Source organism: Lagenorhynchus albirostris, chromosome 11 (assembly GCF_949774975.1).
Source record: "Lagenorhynchus albirostris chromosome 11, mLagAlb1.1, whole genome shotgun sequence".
In the NCBI taxonomy this organism is placed as follows: domain Eukaryota; kingdom Metazoa; phylum Chordata; class Mammalia; order Artiodactyla; family Delphinidae; genus Lagenorhynchus; species Lagenorhynchus albirostris.
This window is the reverse complement of record NC_083105.1, coordinates 24,835,953-24,861,423: the sequence shown is the minus strand read 5'-3', so window position 1 is coordinate 24,861,423 and position 25,471 is coordinate 24,835,953. Positions and strand designations below refer to the sequence as shown.

General features: G+C 40.8%; 1 protein-coding gene across 2 annotated transcripts in view; it reads left to right on the top strand.

Moving 5' to 3' along the window:
- Positions 1-473: 473 nt before the first annotated feature.
- Positions 474-25,471, top strand: part of CFAP54 (cilia and flagella associated protein 54) — a 301,163-nt gene continuing 276,165 nt past the window's right edge. For both annotated transcript variants that reach the window (XM_060164794.1, XM_060164793.1), the window contains exons 1-4: positions 474-802; positions 9,485-9,590; positions 12,643-12,786; positions 22,760-22,931. In XM_060164794.1, coding sequence (XP_060020777.1) covers positions 474-802; positions 9,485-9,590; positions 12,643-12,786; positions 22,760-22,931 — 751 coding nt within the window. The remainder of the gene's footprint in view (positions 803-9,484; positions 9,591-12,642; positions 12,787-22,759; positions 22,932-25,471) is intronic.

Below are 25,471 nucleotides of genomic sequence, written 5' to 3'. Positions count from 1 at the left end.
ACGGTTTACTCTGACCTTGGTCAAATGACTAACCTCCCTAAACTCTGGTTTCTTAAACTGTGAAATGGAGATACTAATAATATCCTAAATTGTAAAGCTATAACGATGATTAAATGAAGTAAATGAGATTATGTTCCAAATGCTCAGAACAATACCTGGCACATATTAATGATCATCATTATTAAGTGGTCGAAATGGAAAAAGTATAGTTTGGATTTGTGATCCTAAGTTTCTGGCACTCCTATTCGCTCTCTGCCCAGAACCTTCTCTCCTTTCTCATCTCATACAGCGATGAGCCAGAGAGCAAAAGCACCTCAGGAGCAACATTGCTTTCTGGACCGGGTTTTTTCTTCCTTTGCCCTCCAGGGGCCGCTGTGTTTTCCCGAGAGCGCGTGGGATGCCTGGTTGCCACGAGACCGTCGCCAGGCAACCGCGTGTACACACACTCTTGGTCAGGCCCGGGTCTGGTCAACATGGCGGCGCAAGGCACCTGTTCGACCTCTCCATCCAACGTGTCTCCCACATCTGTGTCGCCGCCAGGACCGCCGCCGACCCCGCCCCCGACCTCGACTGCGATCTCAAAGTTCCCCGTGGAGTCAAAGGCGAGCTCTCTCAGCCCACAGCCTCGCTCGACCTGCCGCGAGGACTTGTTGCCCCTCGCAGTGTTTTATGGGCCGCTGGACGCTAAAAACCCACTCCTGGCCTCCTGTGAGAAGGAGATCCAGGAGTTGCTAGGCTTTATGAAGAGAAAGACGGCTTTAGCTACAACGGAGGAACAGGAGCATGAGTTCCACCGGCGTTGGTAAGCAGAGGCAGGGCTCTGGGGCGGGCGCTGTCTGGAGAAGGGCAACTCCCGGGGCCAAAGGAGGTGATGCTTTTGAGGATGCAGGTGGTGGTCCCGGAGCTGGGTCAGTGTGGCGGACTCAGAACTTGGCCAAAGGGCCCTGGAGATATAAACAAAGTTTAAGAAGTGGAGACTCATCGCTATTACAATCCTTAATTCCTGGTAAATGTATCTTGGCTTCCTGCTCGGGTCAGAATAAAAATCAACAAAGAAATGTTTCATAACTCGCCATTTCTGTTTCTGAGTGTCTTCTAATTGCTAATCCATGCCAATAAATTTTTGGCTCACTCACAGTTTTCACAACTTTCCATGTTGTGGGTACACTTTTGTATATGGAGGAAAAGGAATAACTTTGAGGTAGCTCAGGTTCATGAAAAAGTTAATTCTTGATGCCATGAAGTATGTCATTCTGTGAACATTTGTACTTTATTCCTTTTTATATTGTTACTAGGATCACAGTGACTTTCTTGATTTTGTGACTCATTTTGCACGTTTGCCTTTTTTTGGATTCTATCACCATGTTGTTATCTTGAACTGCAGACTACCTGTTTTTAAGGTTCTTTCCTGTTTGTGTTACCATCTTTCTTTCCCAGTCAAAACACACTGCAAACTGAACAGCCAGAAGTGTAGACAAGTGGCAAAGAATACCAGAATAGCCAATAGCTTCATCTTATATTTTTCATCCATGTATTTAATATGAAGAAATAGTTTTAACTTATGTTTATTATTCATTCATGCTTTTAACTACATATTTATTGAGCACCTCCTAAATATCAGGTTCTATTCCAGGAACTAGGAAAACATCAAGTTAAAAGATATACAAATTCATAGCCTCATGGAGCATGTATTTTTGTGACTACAGACAGCCACTAAACCAATATGTAAGGAAATTATTTTACAAGGAGATAAGTGCTAGGGAGAAAACTAGAGCAGGGAGGAAGATGAGGATATCAGATGGGTGTTATAATTTAAAGTGGGATGGCAGGGAGCATGGTCAAGGAAAGTCAGGAAAAGTGACCTTTGAGAAAGATGAGAAGATGTTATGGTAGTAAGTGATGAGGATTTCTGTAGAAAGAGTCGGCCACTCAGGGAGAATGGCAAGTGTAAAGGTCCTGGGGTGGGATTGTGACTGTGGGAAGGACAGGTTTCGGGCAGAAGTGAGGGAGATGAAGAGTTTAGTTTTTAGATATATTAAGATTGAGATGTAATTCACCATCCAGGCAGAGTTATTATGTAGGTAGTTGGACATTTGAGTCTGGAGGTCAGAGGAGAAGTACACTGGGATTCATCAGCATATTGATGATATTTAAGCTTTGACATTTGATGGAATAGCTAAGGGCGTGAGCGTAGATGGAGAAGAGGAGGGTCCATGGACTTAACCCTGGGGCCCTCCAACATTGACAAGTTGGGAAGATAAGAAGAAACTGGCAGAGACTAAGAAGGAGTAGCTAAAGAGGTAGAGGAAAACCAGTAAGTGTGTGGTGTACTGGAAGCCAAGTAGAGAAAGTGTTTTAAGAAGGAAGGAATGATCAATCAACTGTGGCAAATCATGCTGATGGGCCAAGTAAGATGAGAACCAAGAATTGACTAAGGAAAGCACATTATGTAGCTAAGCTACATATATTTATATTGAAAATGTTTCTGTTTTGGAGACTTAGATAGCAGTTTATCTTCCCTTCTCCACTACCAACAGTCCAGTTCAAACCGTCACCATCTCAAATTTTCCCTGCAGCTACTTGAGTCTCAAATCTATCCTTCACATAGCAGTCAGGGTAACCTTTATAAATAAATCACCCACTCCCCTATCTAAAGACTTTTGTTTCCCTTTGCTTTTAGAATAAAATTAAGACTACTTCTGGTGTCTTCCAGGGTCTGAGGCTCTGGCCTTGCCTGCCTCTCTCATTTCAGCTCATCCCTCACTTCTGTCTCAGGACTTTATAGGGAAACAGATCCTTCTGTTTCTCACCCCAGGGACTTTATATTTGATGCCTCCTTTGTCTGAAATGTTCTTTTCTTAACTTTTCAAATATCTGGCTCCTTCTCTTCTTTCAGGTCTTAGCTCAGTTGTTACCTCCTTAGAGTGGCCTTTCATATCAAATGCAGTTTCACCCATCAATTTATACTTGTATTTATTTCTTTTCTTGTGTACTGTCTATCTCCCTGATTAGAATGTGTAAGCTCCCTGATGACGATGAGCCTCTTTTTCATTGCTCTAACACCTACCCTGAGGGTTGGGACATAGTGAACATTCAGTGAATATTTGGCATTGAAAGAATTCAAGAATTACCCTTGCATTCTCAATAATTGTAGACCTGGGTCAACTGGTAAGTACAGTATCTGCCCCATCTTTAAACAGAGAGTCACAAACATTAAGGATTGACATGGACCTTTGCCATCTAACCTCTCACATATTTAGCCATTTATTTACAGAATAATTTTTTATTGAGTGCCTACTATATGCCAGGGCCTGCACTAGTCATGGGTTATACAGTGATAAACAAAATAGATATGGGAATCTGTGCTCATAGAGAGGGAGATAGGCTTTTAATGAGTCACTAAGTCAACACACAAACAAGGGCTATGAAGAAGCTACTGAGAGCTTATATGTGCCAGGTATTGCACTAAGTGCTGGGGATACAGCAATGAACCAGACAAAAATCCCTGCTCTCTTGGTGCTTATATTCTAGAGGGGTAAATAGACAATAAACATATAAAAGAAGTAATTTTATGGTGACCTAGAAAATGATAAATGCTAGGGAGAAAAAGAGAGGAAGGGTTATGGAGTGGGAGACAGGAGGTTGCAATTTTCAATAAGGTGGTTGGAGTAGATAACACTTGAGCACAGGCTTAACGGCAACACAATGGAGACCTGCCTTCAAAGGAATGGTGAGGGAGGTGACATTAAGCTGAGATTAGAAGGATGCTGGCAGTAGGGCTTCCCTGGTGGCGCAGTGGTTAAGAATCTGCCTGCCAATGCAGGGGACACGGGTACGAGCCCTGGTCCAGGAAGATCCCACATGCCACAGAGCAACTAAGCCCGTGCGCCACAACTACTGAGCCTGTGCTCCAAAGCCCACAGGCCACAACTGCTGAGCCCACATGCCACAACTGCTGAAGCCCTAGAGCCTGTGCTCTGCAACGAGAAGCCACTGCAATGAGAAGCCCTCGCACCGCAATGAAGAGTAGCCCCTGCTCGCCACAACTAGAGAAAGCCCGTGCCTGGCAGTCAACCAGCAAGGAGAGAGGATAAACAGAGAGAACAAGCATGTGGGACGATCTTGGCAGGAAAGAGTCGGGGGCCTTTGGAGGAATGGACAGAGGCCTGTCTAGCACAGTGTGGAGAGTGTGGGTGCAGTGGTATGAGATGAGATTAGAGGAGTAGGTAGGGCTGTGGAAGGTTTTAGAGGCCATTTATAGAGTGTGCATTTAGAGACCATTGCCTAGTTTTTGGCAAAGAAGTAACCTTATGTGATTGTTGTTTTAAAATATTTTGGTGACTTTGTCCAAATGGGGCAATGATGGCAATGTGGAGACCAGTCAGGAGTACAGGAGGTAGGAGCTGCTTTTATAACATATTTGACAGATGGTTATTTTTTAAAATCCAAAATTGTTTCTTTTTATAACTATAGGAACTTCTGTAAGCATAAAAGTTCATTTTATCTAAAATATAGATTTTTTTTTTTTTTTTTTGCGGTACGCGGGCCTCTCACTGTTGTAGCCTCTCCCGTTGCGGAGCACAGGCTCCGGACGCGCAGGCTCAGCAGCCATGGCTCACGGGCCCAGCCGCTCCATGGCATGTGGAATCCTCCCGGACCAGGGCATGAACCTGCGTCCCCTGCATCGGCAGGCGGACTCCCAACCACTGCACCACCAGGGAAGCCCCTAAAATATAGATTTTGATCATATCAGCAATGTCCTTAAATTTACAGTGTGATATATTTAGAGTGTGATATATTTTAAAGGTATGCTTTTGTTATAAGCACATGAAATTTTGATATTCTGTTTATACAGTTATGATTTTTGTTTTAGAAAATTCTAAGTATCCAACAGCAACTATAAGCAAATAGCAAACCAAAATATATTAACATTCTTTTCTTAAATGATGTACATTACATAGTATGTATTATATTTTCCGTATTTAATTATTATGTAAGCCATTCCCAATGAGCAGTCTTAACTTGAACTTATGGTATACTTAAAAAAAAAATCTCTTATTATATAACCTTGATTGATTTAACAAAGCTGGTATTTTTCTTTTATGAGTAACAAACCTACTCATCATTATCTCATCTGTAAGGTTTGGAAGAATTAACTCTTTCATCTACATAATTTAAGAATTCTATCAAGACTTGGTGAATTTCTCGGATTCATTATATTTATTCTAATACTATAGCATTTCATGAAGCAGCAAATGAACGTGAAAAGGGTAAAACAAACAAACAAAGCAAAACACATTTACCTTTTTAAACTTCTATGGGCTGTATTTGCCACACTCTTTATTTGGCGTGGTTATTTACTACATGGTACATGTATATATTTTCCTACCCCTAAATATTATTAATCAGTCCATGAAGGTAGGAGTACCCTGTACCCCCCTTCCCTTGTCACTCAGTCATTATCATTTAATTACCTGAATGAATTAATTGACATGTTTTTGTTGAGGTTATTCCATTAATACCCCAACATGTACATGGTAAATATTGATACTAGAGCCATCTTCAGTCCTTTTAGCTTCCTGTCTGTATTAGTCAGCTTGGGCTACTAATTACTAACTAGTAATTACTAATTAGTCAGTTTGGGCTGCCGTAACAAAATACCATAGACTGGGTGGCTTAAGCAACAGAAATTTGTTTTCTCACAGATCTGGAGGCTAAAAGTCCCAGACAAGGGTCTGGCAGGATCAGTTTCCGGTGAGAGCTCTCTTCCTGGCTTGCAGATGTCCACTTAGTTCTCATATAGCCTTTCCTCTGTGCAAGCACAGAGAGACAGAGACGGGGCTGTGGGGGGGAGCCAGTTAGAGAGACAGAGAGAGAGAGAGAGAAAGAGAGAGAGAGAGAGAGAGAGAGAGAGAGAGAGAGAGAGAGAGAGAGAGAACAAGCTCTCTGGTGTCTCTTTTTAGAATGGATTAATCCCAGTGGACTAGGGCCCCACCCTTATGACCTCATTTAACCTTAATTACTTCCTTAGAGTCTCCCTCTCCAAATACAGCTACACTGTGGATTAGGGCTTCAACATATGAATTTTGAGGGGATGCACACATTCAGTCCATAACACCATTCTTTTCTAGAAATTTATGAGATAGGATTGGACGACTGCTAAGAGAAATTTGGATTTTTCCTAGAAGCATTAATAATTTCCGAGAGAGGGAGAAGGAGTAAATATTAACTAAATGAGTGAACAAAACAGGCAGTGATCTGCTACCCTTTGAATTCTGATCAGAAACCATGTAGGAAGCATAGCCCTAAACTGACTGGGTATTTGAACCCTGGAACTCTCTATAGAAAAGCAAAAAAAATAAGAACAAGGAATTATTTTCCCTAGTCGTTTATATTCATTCATTCATTCTTTCAACAAGTATGTATTGAGTACTGACATATACTAGACATTCACTACTCTTGGGGGCTGGGCAATGAATAATATACATGAGGTCCTTGCCCTCAGGGAGTTCATATTCCAGAGGACCGGAAGGCCCAGTAATATACTGGTTACGAGCATAGATGCACCCTGCCTCAGTTTCATCAACTGTATATTTTGGATACTAATATTACCCATCTCAGTTGTTATGAAAATGAAATGAAAAATATTCATGTTGGCAAAAGACCCAGAATAGGCAAAACAATACTGAAGAAGAACAAAGTTGGAGGACTGACACTACCTGACTTCAAGACTTACTATAAAGCTACACTAACCAAAACAGCGTGGTATGACAAAAGAATGGACAAATAGATCAAAGGCACAGAATAAAGAGCCCAGACTGACATAAATATAGTCAACTGGTCTTTCACAAAGGAGTAATGGCAATACAATGGAGCAAAGACAGTCTTTTTAACAATAGTGCTGGAACAACTGGACATGCATATGTGAAAAATTGAATCTAGACACAGACTTTTACACCCTTCCCCAAAATTAACTCAAAATGGATCACAAACCTAAATGTTGTATGCTGTAAAACTCCTAGAAGATAATGTAGGAGAAATCTAGATGACCGTGGGTTTGGCAATGACTTTTAAGATGCAACACCAAAGGCATAATCCATGAAAGAAAGAACTGATAAAATGGACTTAATTAAAATAAAAAATTTCTGCCCTGTGAAAGACACTGTCAAGCGAATGAAAGCCAAGCCACAGACTGGGAGAAAATACTTGCAAAAGACATATCTGATAGGACTACTATCCAAAACATACATAGAACTCTAGAAACTCAGCGTTAGGAAAACAAACAACCTGATTTAAAAAATGAGCCAAAAACCTTAACAGACATCTACCCAAGGAAGATATACAAATGGCAAATACATATATGAAAAGATGCTCTAAATCGTATGTTATCAGGAAGATGCAAGTTAAAACAATGAGATGCCACTACACACCTATTAGAATGACCAAAATCCAGAACAATGAGAACACCAAATGCTGACAAGGATGTGGGTCAATAGGAAAATTCTCATTCACTGCTGGTGGAAATGCAAAGAGGTACAGCCACTTTTTAAGACAGCTTGATGTTTTCTTACAAAACTGAACACACTCTTACCATATAATCCAGCAGTTGTGATCCTTGGTATTTACCCAAAGGAGTTGAAAACTTATGTCCATATGAAAATCTGCACATGGATGTTAATAGCAGCTTTACTCAAATTGCTAAGACTAGGATGCGAACAAGATGTCTCTCAGTAAGTAAACTGATAAACTGTGGTATATACAGACAATGGAATATTATTCAATGCTAAAAGAAAATGAGCTATCAGGCCATGGAAAAAACATGGGTGAATCTTACATGCAGATTACTAAGTGAAAGAAGCCAATCAGAAAATGCTACATATATATGATTCCAACTATATGACATTTTGAAAAAGGCAAAACTATGGAGAGAGTAAAAAGTTCAATGGTTGCCTGGGGTTAGTGGGGAAGGAGTGATGAACAGGCAGAGCACAGACGATTTTTAGGGCAGGGAAACTACTCTGTATGATACAATGGCGGATACATGTCATTATACATTTGTCCAAACCCATAGAATGGACAACACCAAGGATATACACTAATGTAAACTATGGACACTGGGTGATAATGATGTGTCAGTGTAGGTTCATTAATTGTTAACAAATGTACCACGTTGGTGGGTGATGTTGATAATGGAGGAGGCTGTGCCTGTGCGGGAGACGGGGGTATACAGGGAATCTCTATACTTTCTGCTCAGTTTTTCTGTGGACTTAGAACTACTCTAAAAAATAAAGTCAATTTTAAAAAATGCATACAAAGAGTATAGTCCCAATGTTCATAGCAGCAGTATTTATAATAGCTAAGATATGGAAACAACCTGTGTCCTTCAACAGATGAATGGATAAAGAAGATGTGATACACACACACACATGTGCGCACACACACAATGGAATATTACTCAGCCATAACAAAGAATAAAATCTTGCCATTTGCAACAACATGGATAGACTTGGAGGGCATTATGCTAGGTGAAAGAAGTCAGACAGAGAATGACGAATACTGTATGATATCACTTATATGTGGAATCTAAAAAATACAACAAACTAGTGAATATAACAAAAAAGAAACAGACTCCCAGACATAGAGAACAAACTAGTGGTTTGTTCTAGAAGGGGGGAGGGGAAAAATGGAGGTAGGGGATTAAGAGGTACAAACTACTATGTATAAAATAAATAAGCTACAAGGATATATTGTACAGCACAGGAAATATAGTCAATATTTGATAGTAACTATAAATGGAGTATATAGCCTTTAAAAATTGTGAATCACTATGTTGTACATCTAAAACATATAATATTATAAATCAACTATACCCCAATAAAAATAGTAAAATTAAAAAAATAAAATCATTAAAAATGCATATAAAGAACTATCAGTGCTTGGTATAAAGGAAACAATACTTTTAACCATAATTACGTTTATCAATAATTAGACATTAACAATAAAGCACATTAAAAAGAGCATGGACTTCCCTGGTGGCGCAGTGGTTAAGAATCCGCCTGCCAATGCAGGGTACATGGGTTCAAGCCGTGGTCTGGGAAGATCCCACATGCCGCGGAGCAACTAAGCCTGTGCGCCACAACTACTGAGCCTGCGCTCTAGAGCCCACGAACCACAACTACTGAAGCCCGTGTGCCACAACTATTGAAGCCCGGGCGCCTAGAGCCCCTGCTCCACAACGAGAAGCCACCGCAATGAGAACCCCACGCACCACAACGAAGAACAGCCCCCAATCCCTGCTCGCCGCAACTAGAGAAAGCCTGTGCTAAGCAAGGAAGACCCAACGCGCCCAAAATACATAAATTTATAAAAAACCCCACCTGAATACCTAAAAAAAAAGAGCACAAGGTAAGTTTTTAAGGATTGCTTGCTAATTTAGGTTTCCTGCTGACTTTGAGGATATCATTTTACTTTATGATTTTTACAGTGCCACCTCTTTGTTTAATATCTGGACCAAATACGCCCCCCGGCTGCCAGCTGCCTATTACAACGAAAAGCTTCTGAAGGTTGGAGATAGACTTTGTGAAATGAAAGTAAGTACCTCCGGAGTAGAAAGAGCCCAAATGAAACTCATTTGCCTAATTATTATCCTTTTGATACCATTCCTATTTTACATGATTTGATTTTTTTTCTTAGAAATATATAAGGGAATACATACAAATTTTAATGAGGCACAGTAGCCAAAAAAGTGTTCACTCTAAAACTTTGTGGTTGGGATTCTCCAGATGTGAGAGATTCCTTAACAGAAATACGGTTGGAGGAGCATAAGCACAGCCCCTAGTTAACAGAGGGTGTGGTAGGCGCCCGACAGGAAATGCTGAGTCATCATGTTCCTACCTTACACAAAGGAGCCCAGACACCACTTCCTGTTGTTTTTCACATGGCTGGCCTTGCCCAGCAGACAGCTCTCATGGCTCCTGGCCTTGCTGCTATGTTGCTTGCTTCCAGGTGCCTTGTTTTAATGACTTTCACCTCCTTCTTTACATTTTGCTGTATGTATCAGTAATTACAGCGGTCATTACATACATACCCTGTTTCTTGCTCAGTGTTGTATTCCAACCGAGTTTGTGCCCTTTTTCTAGTTCTATATCAATGCAGAAGTATTGGATTGCTGTGGATTCACGGACTTAGTTTGGTAAGACCACACCATGGCTGGGTTTTCAGTGAACGAAAATGTGAATTTTCCCCCTAAGGTCTGGCACGGGCCCAAATTATTTCAAATTAAATATGAGCCTTTGGCACACGTGGGATCCTTGGACCAAGAGTTATTTTATACAAAGTGATTTTACGCCAGACACCAGCAGTATTCAGTCTGTTATCGAGCCAGGTCCATTTTCCCCATGCAGAGAGAGCCAAATGCTGAGCCGCTGAGGTTTGCAGCAGAGAAAGAATTTATTCACAAGGCAGCCAAGCGAAGAACGAGTCTCAGATCCGCCTTCCCTAAGGCGAGGGAGTTGGGATATTTACGAGATATAAGCAGAGTGGTTCTAGGCACGGGGAAAGATGACTGGCGGTAGGGAAAATGGTGAGGTAGTCGGTGTTCTGCGCAGGTGCATCTGGGCTACGTGATTCTGTGTATTCAAAATGGAGGCGTTTAGCAGGACCGGAGGGCGGAGTTTTCCAACCTCTGACGTCAAAAGGGCATTCAAGGGACACCTGCGCAGGCCCAGTTTTAGGGTCGGTGGTCCCAACCAGCCCCAGCCGGCTCGCCGTGGGCAAGAGCTGACTCCAAGTTCCTGTGAAACGGCTGAGCTGAGTGAAGCTGGGAAGTTATGTAATTTAAGAGAGGAAAAAAGAAAGAGGGAGAAACAAAACAAAACTACAGCGGGCTTAATCAGTGAAGGTAGTTCACAAACTTCTTTCTTTCCTTCCTTTCCAAGCCGTTCCCTTATCTGTTCTGTAAGACAAGCTTACGAATTTCTATTTGTCATGAGCTTCTGTTAACTCCGTGGGGGCAGTTTCAAATCTCCTCAATCTACCGTTTCTCAGCTTCATTTCCCTCCTCCATTTCTATTTTCTGGACTTGAATCTTTTTGGTCTGGGAGGGAAAGTTACCAAATAGAGGCTAAGATGTGGAGGAACTTTCATAAGGAAGCACTAAGATATATTTTCTGCTGCCGAAATTAGAGAATCATCTTAGCTCCATGTAATTGGACCATACGGAATTTGGAAAACGACAGAAAAAAGCCCCAGGTGAGATCCAACTTGTAAGCTATATTCATGTGAAGTGGAATAATAGTTTTGACCAAAATTAGAGGCGTGCCCCCCTATTTTTTATGCTTCCTCTCAACATAATAAGAAGCTGGTGATACACAGCCCAGTTTGGGGTGGTTTGAGGAGTATCCAGGTGGGTGGAGGGAAGAAGAAGGAGCATTTTACAGGTTGATAAAGCAAGTTGATGTTGGATAGTGGCTAAGGATTCAGAATATTTCAGGTAAGATATTTACAAATTTACTTAGAGGAACAAAGAAAAGGTTTTAACTACTTTTCAGTGATGGGAAAGTGGGCCGGTAAAGGTATTTGTAATCCTGGAAACAAACTTGAGTGGTTACTTTGGTTTCTAGAATCTAGTTTTATTTTAGTTACAGTAGAACTCATCTTGTTGGACCACGCTTGTTTTGAACCTAGATTTGAATTCATCATGTGAATCAAGTTAGAGCGAAAAGATTCAGAATTAATTAGTGAGCAAGTAACAAACAAGTCAATAGAAATAGAAACAAAACAGCGTTTGACTGTGGTGCCTCCTGAGGGGCGAAGTCACCCAATAGGCAGTTCACACCCAGGGCAGCTGCTTTTCCTGGAAACACAGTTGCAGGGGAGGAAGCAGAGAAAGGGTTGCAGCTGAGTCATATGTAAAACCCTGCTCACATCCACCGCCCTGAAACTCTCCAGGTCAACTGTGCCCTGTGGGCTTCAGAAATGAGGCATCTGACTTTGTAATTGGAATGTAAGCATGAATTAGAACTAATAAGAAGCATAGCATCTTAGATTTTTTTGATTCATCCTGATACAATTTAAGAGACTGTCGACAGATGAGCCAGCTCATCCCCTGCATTTTTCTCTTCTCCTTTCTTTCCTTCCTTCCTTTTTTCTCCCTCCCTTCTTTTCTCCCTCCTTCCCCCTTTTGTCCCTCCCTTTCTGCCCTCTCCTACTCTTTCTTTTTTGGAGCTTAGGAGGTATCAGAGAAGCAGGGCTGGTTATACAACTCCTCTACCTCTCTCACTGAGTTTGTGGGTTACCATGATCTGTTGAGGTTAAACCTTTGGTTTTTGAGTATATCCAGGTTATTACCACACACAGTGCCCTGGTGACTATTCCCATCTTTGAGGTCATGATGGTCTCATCTCATAATTGGCTTGTTGTGAGGAGAATTAAATGAAATAATGCACATGCATTGCCAAGCACAATGTCTGTTAAGTTTGTGTTTGGAAATAGTAGTGATAATGGTGTCATGGTGATAGTAATAGCAGTAATAGTAATAATCAACATTGACACTATTAAGAATAATATGAATATTACCTAATTTTAATAATGATAAGCAAAAGGATATTTTGAAACCTTCATCAAGTCCTCTTTTTATTTCAGGAATATAAATTGGCCCTTTTACAGTGCTATGGGAGATATCTTCAGCAGTTCAGCATCAACTTTGACGAGAATAAAGCAGATGTGAACCAATTCAAAAGCGTCTTTTTTCCAAAAGGCTTTGAAGACAAAAGTGCTGCGCATACGGTAAGATGAAAGCAGTAGCTAAAATAGCTACCATTTATGATTATGCAATAGTCTGTCCTTTACTTGACAGCTTCTAAATGTCTTTCATTTGCTTAGCATGGTATTTACTTGTGTGCTGTAAGTTACTTAATAAATATTTTCTGTGCTGGATGAGAAAGTGCACTTATTAAATTTTGTAAAGATGCTTTGGAGATTGTGTCACTATAATCACTTATTCATCCAGGAGACAGTATTTATTATTATTATTATAACTCGTATTGGTAGAATGCTTTTAGTCTACAAAGTACTTTAGAAAACATTGGATCCTCACAATAACTCTATGAGTTAGATACTGTTATTATCCCTATTGTACAAGAGAGAAAACGAAAGCTAATCACACAGTATAATAAGTAGTGGCTCTGGAGAGGAAACAGATCTTTTGATACAAAAGAAATTTTATGCTTTTTTCTACTATACCAGTATTATTATGTTAATTGCTACCAATGAGTCACTGGTGGAGCAGTTACCATGTGCTAGGTAGTCTTCTAAATGCATTACATGAATTGCTATCTTGCAGCCTCATTGCAGTCCTAAGAGACGGGTACTATTATGCCTCTTTTACAGATGAAGAAACTGAGGCTTATTGGAGAGTGAGAAATCCAGCCCTCTTAAAGCAGTGGGCAGAGCTGGTGTTTGAACCCTAATCAGTCTGACTGCAAGGCTATGTTATTCCAAATTTAATGATTATTCTAGGCCTTGGAAACAACATGTGGTTTAATAAGCAGAAAAGATCAAGCATCTTTGAAGGCACATTCAGTTTGCCTGTAACGTAGGTGCATGAATGAGGATACTGCGCAATGTGAGTGGGTGCTTAAGTTGTATGGCGGGGACGGGGGGGCATCCTGATACCAACAAATAATTCTTGGGACACCAGGTGAATGTCCTACAGTTCAACTCTATTCTGACTATCTACCCAGAGACAGTGTCAGATCCCACAGGTTGAGGGATCTGTCTTACAAAACCACCCCCTCTCACTTCAGATGCCAGTCGCAAGCTCAGGTCATCACCTGTAATTCTGACTGACTGGCTATAAATCAGAGGTTCCCGCGACCCCCTCCTTGGGCCAGATAATTTGCTGCAGTGGTTCACAGAACTCGTGGAAACATTTTACTTACTAGATTACAGGTTTATTATAAAAGGATATAATATAACTCAGCAACAGCCAGAGGGAAGAGATACATAGAGCAAGGCGTGGGGAAAGGGTGCGGGGCTTCAGTGGCCTCTGCAGACACACCACTCTCCCAGCACCTCCACCTGTTCATCACGCTGGAAGCTTCCCAAGCCCCATCCTTCTGGGTTTTTATGGAGGATTCATAGCATATGCATGATTGATTGAATCATTGGCCATTGGTGATAGATTCAACTTCCAGTCCCTCCCCCCTTCCCTGGAGGTCAGGGGCTGGGACTCAAAGTGCTAAACCTCTAATCACATGGTTGGCTCCACAGGCAGCTAACCTCCATCCTTAGGCACTTTACAAAAGTACCTCATGAACATAGCAGAACATATCTTTGTCACTCTTAACACTTAGGAAATTCCAAGGGTTTTTGGAGAGCTAGGAACTGTGGATGAAGACCAGATACATATGAGAAATATATTTTGAACAACTGAATGACCAAATCCATATTTCTTATAAACTGTAATATCTCAGTGCCCCATTGGGAAGAGTGTTGAATGAAAAGTTTGAATTTTTAAGGCCCCTCCTGTATCACCCTGATCCAGGCTTCCGTATCTCTCTCTTACACTGTTGAATTATTCTGCTTCCATTTCCACTCAGCCTCCCTAGCTGTGAAACCAACTACATGGTGGCTAGAAATAGCTTACGTGTATCCAAGCATGAAGTCTGCCTGGTAGAGTAAGGCTCATTTGGGTTACTAAGACTCTCCACTCCCAGTAGTACTGATGATTCTCTAGCCAAAATCTCTCTTCTGAACTCATCTATCCAGTTAACATCATAAAGATCTCACACTCGTCGTGTCCAAAACTGAACTCATCTTTTTTTCTTCCATAATTGGCTTCAGCCAGTAACCCAAGCAGGAAACTGTTGCAGACCTCTCTGCTCTTTTACCTCCCACTTTTTTTTTTTAACATGTTTATTGGAGTATAATTGCTTTACAATGGTGTGTTAGTTTCTGCTGTATAATAAAGTGAATCAGCTATACATAAACATATATTCCCATATCTCCTCCCTCTTGTGTCTGCCTCACCCTCCCTATCCCACCCCTCTAGGTGGTTACAAAGCACCAAGCTGATCTCCCTGTGCTATGTGGCTACTTCCCACTAGCTATCTATTTCTCATTAGGTAGTGTATATATGTCCATGCCACTCTCTCACTTCGTCCCAGCTTAGCCTTCCCCCTTCCGTGTCCTCAAGTCCATTCTCTACGTCTGCATCTTTTTTCCCGTCCTGCCCCTAGGTTCTTCAGAACATTTTTTTTTTTTTTTAGATTCCATGTATATGTGTTACCATATGGTATTTGTTTATCTCTTTCTGACTTACTTCACTCTGTATGACACTCTCTAGGTCCATCCACCACACTACAAATAATTTAGTTTCTTTTTATGGCTGAGTAATATTCCATTGTATATATGTACCACATCTTCTTTATCCATTCATCTGTTGATGGACACTTAGGTTGCTTCCATGTCCTGGCTATTGTAAATAGAGCTGCAGTGAACATTGTGGTATATGACTCTTTTTGAATTATGCTTTTCTCAGGGTATATGCCCAGTAGTGGGATTGCTGGGTCATATGGTAATTCTATTTTTAGTTTTTTAAGGAACCATCATACTGTTCTCCATAGTGGCTGTATCAGTTTACATTCCCACCAACAGTGCAAGAGGGTTCCCTTTTCTCCACACCCTCTCCAGCATTTATTGTTTGTAGATTTTTTTTTTTTTGGGAGGGTACGCGGGCCTCTCACTGTTGTGGCCTCTCCTGTTGTGGAGCACAGGCTCCGGACGTGCAGGCTCAGTGGCCATGGCTCACAGGCCCAGCCGCTCCGCAGCATGTGGGATCTTCCTGGACCGGGGCACGAACCTGTGTCCCCTGAATTGGCAGGCGGACTCTCAACCACTGCGCCACCAGGGAAGCCCTGTTTGTAGATTTTTTGATGCTGGCCATTCTGACTGGTGTGAGGTGATACCTCACTGTAGTTTTGATTTGCATTTCTCTCATGATTAGGGATGTTGAGCATCCTTTCATGTGTTTGTTGGCAATCTGTATATCTTCTTTGGAGAAATGTCTATTTAGGTCCTCTGCCCATTTTTGGATTGGGTTGTTTGTTTCTTTGATATTGAGCTGCATGAGCTGCCTGTATATTTTGGAGATTAATCCTTTGTCAGTTGCGTTGTTTGCAAATATTTTCTCCCATTCTGAGGGTTGTCTTTTGGTCTTGTTTATGGTTTCCTTTGCTGTGCAAAAGCTTTTAAGTTTCATTAGGTCCCATTTGTTTATTTTTGTTTTTATTTCCATTTCTCTAGGAGGTGGGTCAAAAAGGATCTTTCTGTGATGTATGTCATAGAGTGTTCTGCCTATGTTTTCCACTAAGAGTTTTATGGTGTCTGGCTTCACGTTTAGGTCTTTAATCCATTTTGAGTTTATTTTTGTGTATGGTGTTAGGGAGTGTTCCAATTTCATTCTTTTGTATGTAGCTGTCCAGTTTTCCCAGCACCACTTACTGAAGAGGCTGACTTCTTTCTCCATTGTATATTCTTGCTTCCTTTATCAAAGATAAGGTGACCATATGTGTGTGAGTTTATCTTTGGGCTTTCTATCCTGTTCCATTGATGTATATTTCTGTTTTTGTGCCACTACCATACTGTCTTGATTACTGTAGCTTTGTAGTATAGCCTGAAGTCAGGAAGACTGATTCCTCCAGCTCTGTTTTGCTTTCTCAAGATTACTTAGGCTGTTAAGAGTCTTTTATGTTTCCATACAAATTGTGAAATTTTTTGTTCTAATTCTGTGAAAAATGCCATTGGTAGTTTGATAGGGATTGCATTGAATCTGTAGATGGCTTTGGGTAGTATAGTCATTTTCACAGTGTTGATTCTTCCAATCCAAGAGCATGGTATATCTCTCCATCTCTTTGTATCAGTTTTAATTTCTTTCATCAGTGTCTTATAGTTTTCTGCATGCAGGTCTTTTGTCTCCTTAGGTAGGTTTACTCCTAGGTATTTTATTCTTTTTGTTGCAACGGTAAATGGGAGTGTTTCCTCAATTTCTCTTTCAAATTTTTCATCATTAGTGTATAGGAATGCAAGAGAATTCTGTGCATTAATTTTATGTCCTGCTACTTTACCAAATTCATTGATTAGCTCTAGTAGTTTTCTGGTAGCATCTTTGGGATTCTCTCTCTATATAGTATCATGTCATTTGCAAACAGTAACAGCTTTACTTCTTTTCTGATTTGGATTCTTTTTATTTCTTGTTCTTCTCTGATTGCTGTGGCTAAAACTTCCAAAACTATGTTGAATAATAGTGGTGAGAGTGGGCAACCTTGTCTTGTTCCTGATCTTAGTGGAAATGATTTCAGTTTTTCACCATGGGGAATGATGTTGTCTGTGGGTTGGTCATATATGGCCTTTATTATGTTGAGGTAAGTTCCTGCTATGCCTACTTTCTGGAGAGTTTTTATCATAAATGCGTGTTGAATTTTGTCAAGTTTTTTCTGCATCTGTTGAGATGATCGTATGGTTTTTCTCCTTCAGTTTGTTAATATGGTGTATCACATTCATTGATTTGCGTATACTGAAGAATCCTTGCATTCCTGGGATAAACCCCACTTGATCAAGGTGTATGATCCTTTTAATGTGCTGTTGGATTCTCTTTGCTAGTATTTTGTTGAGGATTTTTGCATCTATGTTCATCAGTGATATTGGCCTGTAGTTTTCTTTTTTTGTGACATCTTTGTCTGATTTTGGTATCAGGGTGATGGTGGCCTCGTAGAATGAGTTTGGGAGTGTTCCTCCCTCTGGTATATTTCGGAAGAGTTTGAGAAGGCTAGGTGTTAGCTCTTCTCTAAATGTTTGAAAGAATTGGCCTGTGAAGCCATCTGGTCCTGGGCTTTTGTTTGTTGGAAGATTTTTAATCACAGTTTCAATTTCAGTGCTTGTAATTGGTCTGTTTATATTGTCTATTTCTTCCTGGTTCAGTCTTGGGAGGTTGTGCTTTTCTAAGAATTTGTGCATTACTTCCATTCCTTGTCCCTTTTATTGGCATATAGTTGCCTGTAATAATCTCATAATCCTTTGTATTTCTGCAGTGTCAATTGTTACTTCTCCTTTTTCATTTCTAATTCTGATGAATTGAGTCTTCTCCCTTTTTTTCTTGATGAGTCTGGCTAACGGTTTATCAATTTCGTGTATCTTCTCAAAGAACCAGCTTTTAGTTTTATTGATCTTTGCTATTGTTTCCTTCATTTCTTTTTTATTTATGTCTGATCTGATCTTTATGATTTCTTTCCTTCTGCTAACTTTGGGGTGTTTTGTTCTTCTTTCTCTAATTGCTTTAGGTGTAAGGTTAGGTTGTTTATGTGAGATGTTTGTTGTTTCTTGAGGTAGGATTGTATTGCTATAAACTTCCCTCTTAGAACTGTTTTTGTTGCATTCCATAGGTTTTGGGTCGTCGTGTTTTCATTGTCTTTTGTTTCTAGGTATTTTTTAATTTCCTCTTTGATTTATTCAGTGATCTCTTGGTTATTTAGTAGTGTATTGTTTAGCCTCCATGTGTTTATATTTTTTACAGATTTTTTCCTGTAATTGGTATCTAGTCTCATAGCATTGTCAGAAAAGATACTTGATATGATTTCTGTTTTCTTAAATTTACCAAGGCTTGATTTGAGACCCAAGATATGATCTATCCTGAAGAATGTTCCATGAGCACTTGAGAAGTGTATTCTGTTGTTTTTGGGTGGAATGTCCTATAAATATCAATTAAGTCCATCCTGTTCAATGTATCATTTAAAGCTTGTGTTTCCTTATTTATTTTCATTTTGGATGATCTATCCATTGGTGAAAGTGGGGTTTTAAATTCCCCTACTATGATTGAGTTGCTGTCGATATCCCTTTTTTTTTTTTTTTTGTGGTATGCAGGCCTCTCACTGTTGTGGCCTCTCCCGTTGCAGAGCACAGGCTCTGGACGTGCAGGCTCAGCAGCCATGGCTCACGGGCCTAGCTGCTCCGCGGCATGTGGGATCTTCCCAGACTGGGGCACGAACCTGTGTCCCCTGCATCGGCAGGTGGACTCGCAACCACTGCGCCACCAGGGAAACCCCTGTTGATATCCATTTTAATGGCTGTTAGCATTTGCCTTGTGTATTGAGGTGCTCTTATGTTGGGTGCATAAACATTATAGTTGTTACATCTTCTTGGATTGATCCCATGATCATTATGTAGTGTCCTTCTTTGTCCCTTGTAATAGTCTTTATTTTAAAGTCTATTTTGTCTGATATGAGAATTGCTACTCCAGCTTTCTTTTGATTTCCATTTGCATGGAATATCTTTTTCCATCCCCTCATTTTCAGTCTGTATGTGTCCCTAGGTCTGAAGTGGGTCTCTTGTAGACAGCATATATACGGGTCTTGCTTTTGTATCCTTTCAGCCAGTCTATGTCTTTTGGTTGGAGCATTTATTCCATTTACATTTAAGGTATTTATCGATATGTATGTTCCTGTTACCATTTTCTCAATTGTTTTGGGTTTGTTATTGTAGGTCTTTTCCTTCTCTTGTGTTTCCTGCCTAGAGAAGTTCCTTTAGCATTTGTTGTGAAGCTGGTTTGGTGGTGCTGAATTCTCTTGGCTTTTGCTTGTCTGTAAAGGTTTTAATTTCTCTGTTGAATCTGAATGAGATCCTTGCTGGGTATAGTAATCTTGGTTGTAGGTTTTTCCCTTTCATCACTTTAAATATGTCCTGCCAGTCCCTTCTGGCTTGCAGAGTTTCTGCTGAAAGATCAACTGTTAACCTTACGGGGATTCCCTTGTATGTTATTTGTTGCTTTTCCCTTGCTGCTTTTAATATTTTTTCTTTGTATTTAATTTTTGATAGGTTGATTAATATGTGTCTTGGTGTGTTTCTCCTTGGATTTATCCTGTATGGGACTCTCTGTGCTTCCTGGACTTGTTTAACTATTTCCTTTCCCATATTAGGGAAGTTTTCAACTGTAATCTCTTCAAATATTTTATCAGTCCCTTTCTTTTTCTCTTTTTCTTCTGGGACCCATAAAATTCAAATGTTGGTGCCTTTAATGTTGTCACAGAGGTCTCTGAGCCTGTCCTCAATTCTTTTCATTCTTTTTTCTTTATTCTGCTCTGCAGTAGTTATTTCCATTATTTTATCTTCCAGGTCACTTGTCTGTTCTTCTGCTTCAGTTATTCTGCTATTAATTCCTTCTAGAGAATTTTTAATTTCATTTATTGTGTTGTTCATCATTGTTTGTTTGCTCTTTAGTTCCTCTAGATCCTTGTTAAACATTTCTTGTATTTTCTCGATTCTCTTTCCAAGATTTTGGATCATCTTTACTCTCATTACTCTGAATTCTTTTTCAGGTAGACTGCCTATTTCCTCTTCATTTGTTTGGTCTGGTGGGTTTTTACCTTGCTCCTTCATCTGCTGGGTATTTCTCTGTCTTCTTGTTTTGCTTAACTTACCGTGTTTGGTGTCTCCTTTTCGCAGGCTGCAGGTTCATAGTTCCTGTTGTTTTTGGTATCTGCCCCCAGTGGGTAAGGTTGGTTCAGTGGGTTTTGTAGGCTTCCCGTTGGAAGGGACTGGTGCCTGTGTTCTGGCGGATGAGGCTGGATCTTGTCTTTCTGGTGGGCAGGACTGCATCTGGTGGTGTGTTTTGGGGTGTCTGTGACCTTATTATGATTTTAGGCAGCCTCTCTGCTAATGGGTGGGGTTGTGTTCCTGTCTTGCTAGTTGTTTGCCATGGGGTGTCCAGCCCTGCAGCTTGCTGGTCATTGAGTGAAGCTGCGTCTTAGCATTGAGATGGAAATCTCTGAGAGAGCTTTCTCACCGTTTGTTATTACATGAGGCTGGGAGGTCTCTGGTGGACCAGTGTCCTGAACTTGGCTCTCCCACCTCAGAGGCTCAGGCCTGATACCCGGCCAGAGCACCAAGACCCTGAGCATACAGCAGGCTGAGAGGCTTGTCTGCTCACCCACCTGGGTGGGTCGGGGCTTTGGAGGTCAGATCCCAGGGAGAAGACTCTTACCTCTCATTTCTGATTGTTCACTAAACCCCACTGCCTCAGGCAAGGCTTAAATCTTCCCATTCTTTTTATCCCCCCTTTCAGAGCTCCATTTCAGGACTCTTTTTTTTTTTTTTTTAAACATCTTTATTGGAGTATAATTGCTTTACAGTGGTGTGTTAGTTTCTGCTTTATAACAAAGTGAATCAGTTATATATATACATATATGCCCGTATCTCTTCCCTCTTGCGTCTGCCTCCCTTCCACCCTCCCTATCCCACTCCTCTAGGTGGTCACAAAGCACCGAGCTGATCTCCCTGTGCTATGCGGCAGCTTCCCACTAGCTATCTGTTTTACGTTTGGTAGTGTATATATGTCCATGCCACTCTCTCACTTTGTCCCAGCTTACCCTTCCCCCTCCCCATATCCTCAAGTCCATTCTCTAGTAGGTCTGTGTCTTTATTCCCGTCTTACCCCTGGGTTCTTCATGACCTTTTTTTTTGTTCTTAGATTCCATATATATGTGTTAGCATACGGTATTTGTTTTTCTCTTTCTGACTTACTTCACTCTGTATGACAGACCCTAGGTCCATCCACCTCACTACAAATAACTCAATTTCGTTTCTTTTTATGGCTGAGTAATATTCCATTGTATATAAGTGCCACATCTTCTTTATCCATTCATCTGTCCATGGACACTTAGGTTGCTTCCATGTCCTGGCTATTGTAAATAGAGCTGCAATGAACATTGTGGTACATGACTCTTCTTGAATTATGGTTTCTCAGGACAACCTCAGAGGCCTTTGATCTCTCCTAGCTCCTGCATGTAGCTTTGTCTTCCATCTGCTTTGCATCTTTCACACTTTTGTCAGAATTAATTTCTAAAGTGTAAATCAAATAATTGTACTCCATTGCTCTTTGGATTTGCCCTTTTGCCGTAGTCCATATTCCTTGCAATGGTGTGGAAGCTCTCCATGTTCTGACCATGGACCACCTCTATAGCCTAATTTATCTTAAACCTTCTCATCCAACTTTAAAAAAGACTTTCAAATCAGTGACCACAGCAAGCACCTCAAGCATTCCTAACACTGTGTGTGCCTGGAACACTTTTCCCCCTGTCAAGAGCCTTGTCTTCCTCATCTTTGACTCCCTGTTGCTTAGCGTGTGGCAAACAGAGGTGGTCAGCAAACATTTGCTGAAGGAATTGTGTAAATGGTAATAATTACATCTGAATTAATATGTTAACATGCCATTGTGGGGCTTTACAAAAATTGATTCAATTCTATATTCTTGGAAGTAGGATTTTGTACTTTTTTTTTGCTTTTGAAAATTTTTTTGACTAAGGAAAGGTGATCTTAACTAAATGCATGCTTTGAAGAAACCAATTTTACCATGTTTCTTTCCATATGTTAGTCCAATAAGGCTGCTGTAACAAAAATCCAGAGATTGGATGGCTTAAACAACATTTATTGCTCACAGTTCTGGAGACTGGGAAATGCATGATCAGGGTGCTGGAAAATTCAGTGTCTGATAAGGGCCTGATTCCCCCTGTGTCCCCATATGGCAGATGGCGAGGTTGCAACATATAAATTTCGGGAGGACACAAACATTCGGTCTATTGACCTCTACTAATTTATTGAATCAGTTAAGAAGAATCGTTTCCATTTTAGTTTTGTACATTTTAAGAAGTGCTTTCCTAAGTTGCATAAACGTTATTTATATTCTTTTTCTTTTCCTCATGTGTTTCAGTTTCATGCTTTAAGTGGCAGAAATATTTGCAACTACCAGCTGGTCTGTGACAGTGACATGAACCTGCAGAATAAAGAATCTGTGGCCCGGTGTCTGCATATCTTGTCCTCCTTAAGGCTCATCATGCAGGTGGCTTTGCCACAGGAGCAACTTTGCTGGATTATATTCAATGGTATATGTCAGTGTCTTTTATTTTTCATTGTGTCTTTCAGAAAGGTATTTAAATACTGAGTTGGACGGTGACTTGATTACCTTGTGATTTAAAACATGTTCATTTCCTCTTAGGGGCAAGACGGGAATAAAGATGCAGACCTACTAGAGAATGGACTTGAGGATATGGGGAGGGGGAAGGGTAAGCTGGGACAAAGTGAGAGAGTGGCATGGACATATATACACTACCAAACGTAAAATAGATAGCTAGTGGGAAGCAGCCGCATAGCACAGGGAGATCAGCTCGGTGCTTTGTGACCACCTAGAGGGGTGGGATAGGGAGGGTGGGAGGGGGGAGGCAGACGCAAGAGGGAAGAGATATGGGGACATATGTATATATATAAAACTGATTCACTTTGTTATAAAGCAGAAACTAACACACCCTTATAAAGCAATTTAATAAAGATGTTATTTCCTAATAGGATACTTGCGGGCTTTTTTACATTTTTATTATATTTCAGTTTGTCCTTATGAGCAGGGACTTATACAGCATGTCTGTGGGTTTTCTGCTCAAGGGAGGGTCAGAGGCTGTGGGGATAATCAGTTTCACATATATACAAAATAGGGACCACAGTCAGTAAGTAAATACAAATGGGGAAGGATCGGAGGACAGGTTAGATCGTTTCTAAGCATCATGCATTTATTGGTCCTCTCCATGAATACTTGGCCAAGGACCAGGGCTTCCTATGCATCAGGCTTCTTGTTCTGCTTGATTTTGAGTGAGGAGCTCTGAGGATGTGCATGTATGTATTTGTATAGTGTATTTACATACAGATATATGCATTGTACAGATACACATATGTACATGTATATGCATTATAAATGTATTATATATGTCCCATGAAATGAATCTTATCTATCGAAATGTAGCATTTGTTTTTTCCTTTTAAGACTTACAATTTAAATTCAACTAAAATTCTCTTTAAAGTTACAATCTGAAGTTACGATGAGTCGCCTGATGAGTCGCCTACAGTATTGTTTTCTGGATAACATATTCCTGAAAGAAAAGTAATAACAGTGTGTTCTGTGTGTCTAAGACCAGGGCAAAATAACCTGGAAGAAAACATATTGGATTTTCTCTCATCCATGGCAACTGACAGTACATTTCCTAGCCTTTTACTTCCTTGATCTCCCCAAATAATTTGACATTTTGATTGTAATTAGACCTTACATTTGCTACCAGAGATAAGGCTGACCCTGGAAGACATTTTTCAGTCCAGTGATTGTTAAGCTTTTGGGCCTCCTCATCCTCAGAGTTGCCACGGCTGTCTCTGCACCTGGATTGCTCACACATCTTGGCAGGGATTGAACAGGCAGAGCTTCTGTACTCAGGAAGGAGTGATAGGCCTGAGGGTTGGGCCCTGCAGTCAGGCTTTGCTTGAAAGGTGGAAATGATGCACCTGTCTGAAACCCTTTTCAGATCACACACAAAACCCCCCAATATTCTTAAAAAAAAAAAGGCTGAACGATTTCTGTATCTTCTACATCCTTTTTCTGGTGTGTGCTTTTTCCTTATACATATGAAATCGTGTTCTAGATTTTATCCTGTTTCCTAAATAGTTTTCAGCTCAGCACTGTGGTTTTAGAATCTAGCCGTGTTGCTATATGTAAACCTAGTTTGTTAACTCTGCCTGCTGAATTGTATTTGGCAGATAGCTATGCACCCGTAGGGATGGGTACCTGGTTTGCCCTGCCTCTCTAACTGCACAAATAATTCTGCAGTGAATATCCTTGCCTCTGTCCTTTTATAGACCTGTGTGAGAGTTTTCTGGGACTTATGCCCAGGAGTGAGGTTCCTGGATTGTGGGAGATATATATACTTAGTGTCATTAACTGCTGTTCCTGTTTTAGTTAATTCATCTCAAACTTATTAAGTGCCAGGCATTGTTCTAGATGCTAGGGATACAGTAGTGGACGACAGACAAAAACCCTGTTCTCATGCTTACATAATGCTTCAGGGAGATGATGAACAAGTCAAGACTAAGTGATGTATCAGATGGTGATGAGTGCTGTGGAGGAAAGTAAAGCCGAGAAAGGGGTTAGGGAGAGCACTGGCTGGGCTGGGGCTGGACTGCAAGTTTATTTTATTTTTTAAAAAAGATTTATTTATTTTATTTTAATTTTTTTGGCTGCATTGGGTCTTCGTTGCTGCGCTCAGGCCTTCTCTAGTTGCGGTGAGTGGGGGCTACTCTTTGTGGTGGTGCGTGGGCTTCTCATTGCGGTGGCTTCTCTTGTTGTGGAGCACGGGCTCTAGGCACACGGGCTTCAGTAGTTGTGGCATGAGGGCTCAGTAGTTGTGGCTCGCAGGCTCTAGAGCTCAGGCTCAGTAGTTGTGGTGCACAGGCTTAGTTGCTCCGCAGCATGTAGGATCTTCCCACACCAGGGCTCGAACCCATGTCCCCTGCATTGGCAGGCAGATTCTTAACCACCGCGCTACCAGGGAAGTCCCGGGCAGTAGTTTTAAGTGGAATGGTCATGGTAGGCCTCACCTGAGATGAGATG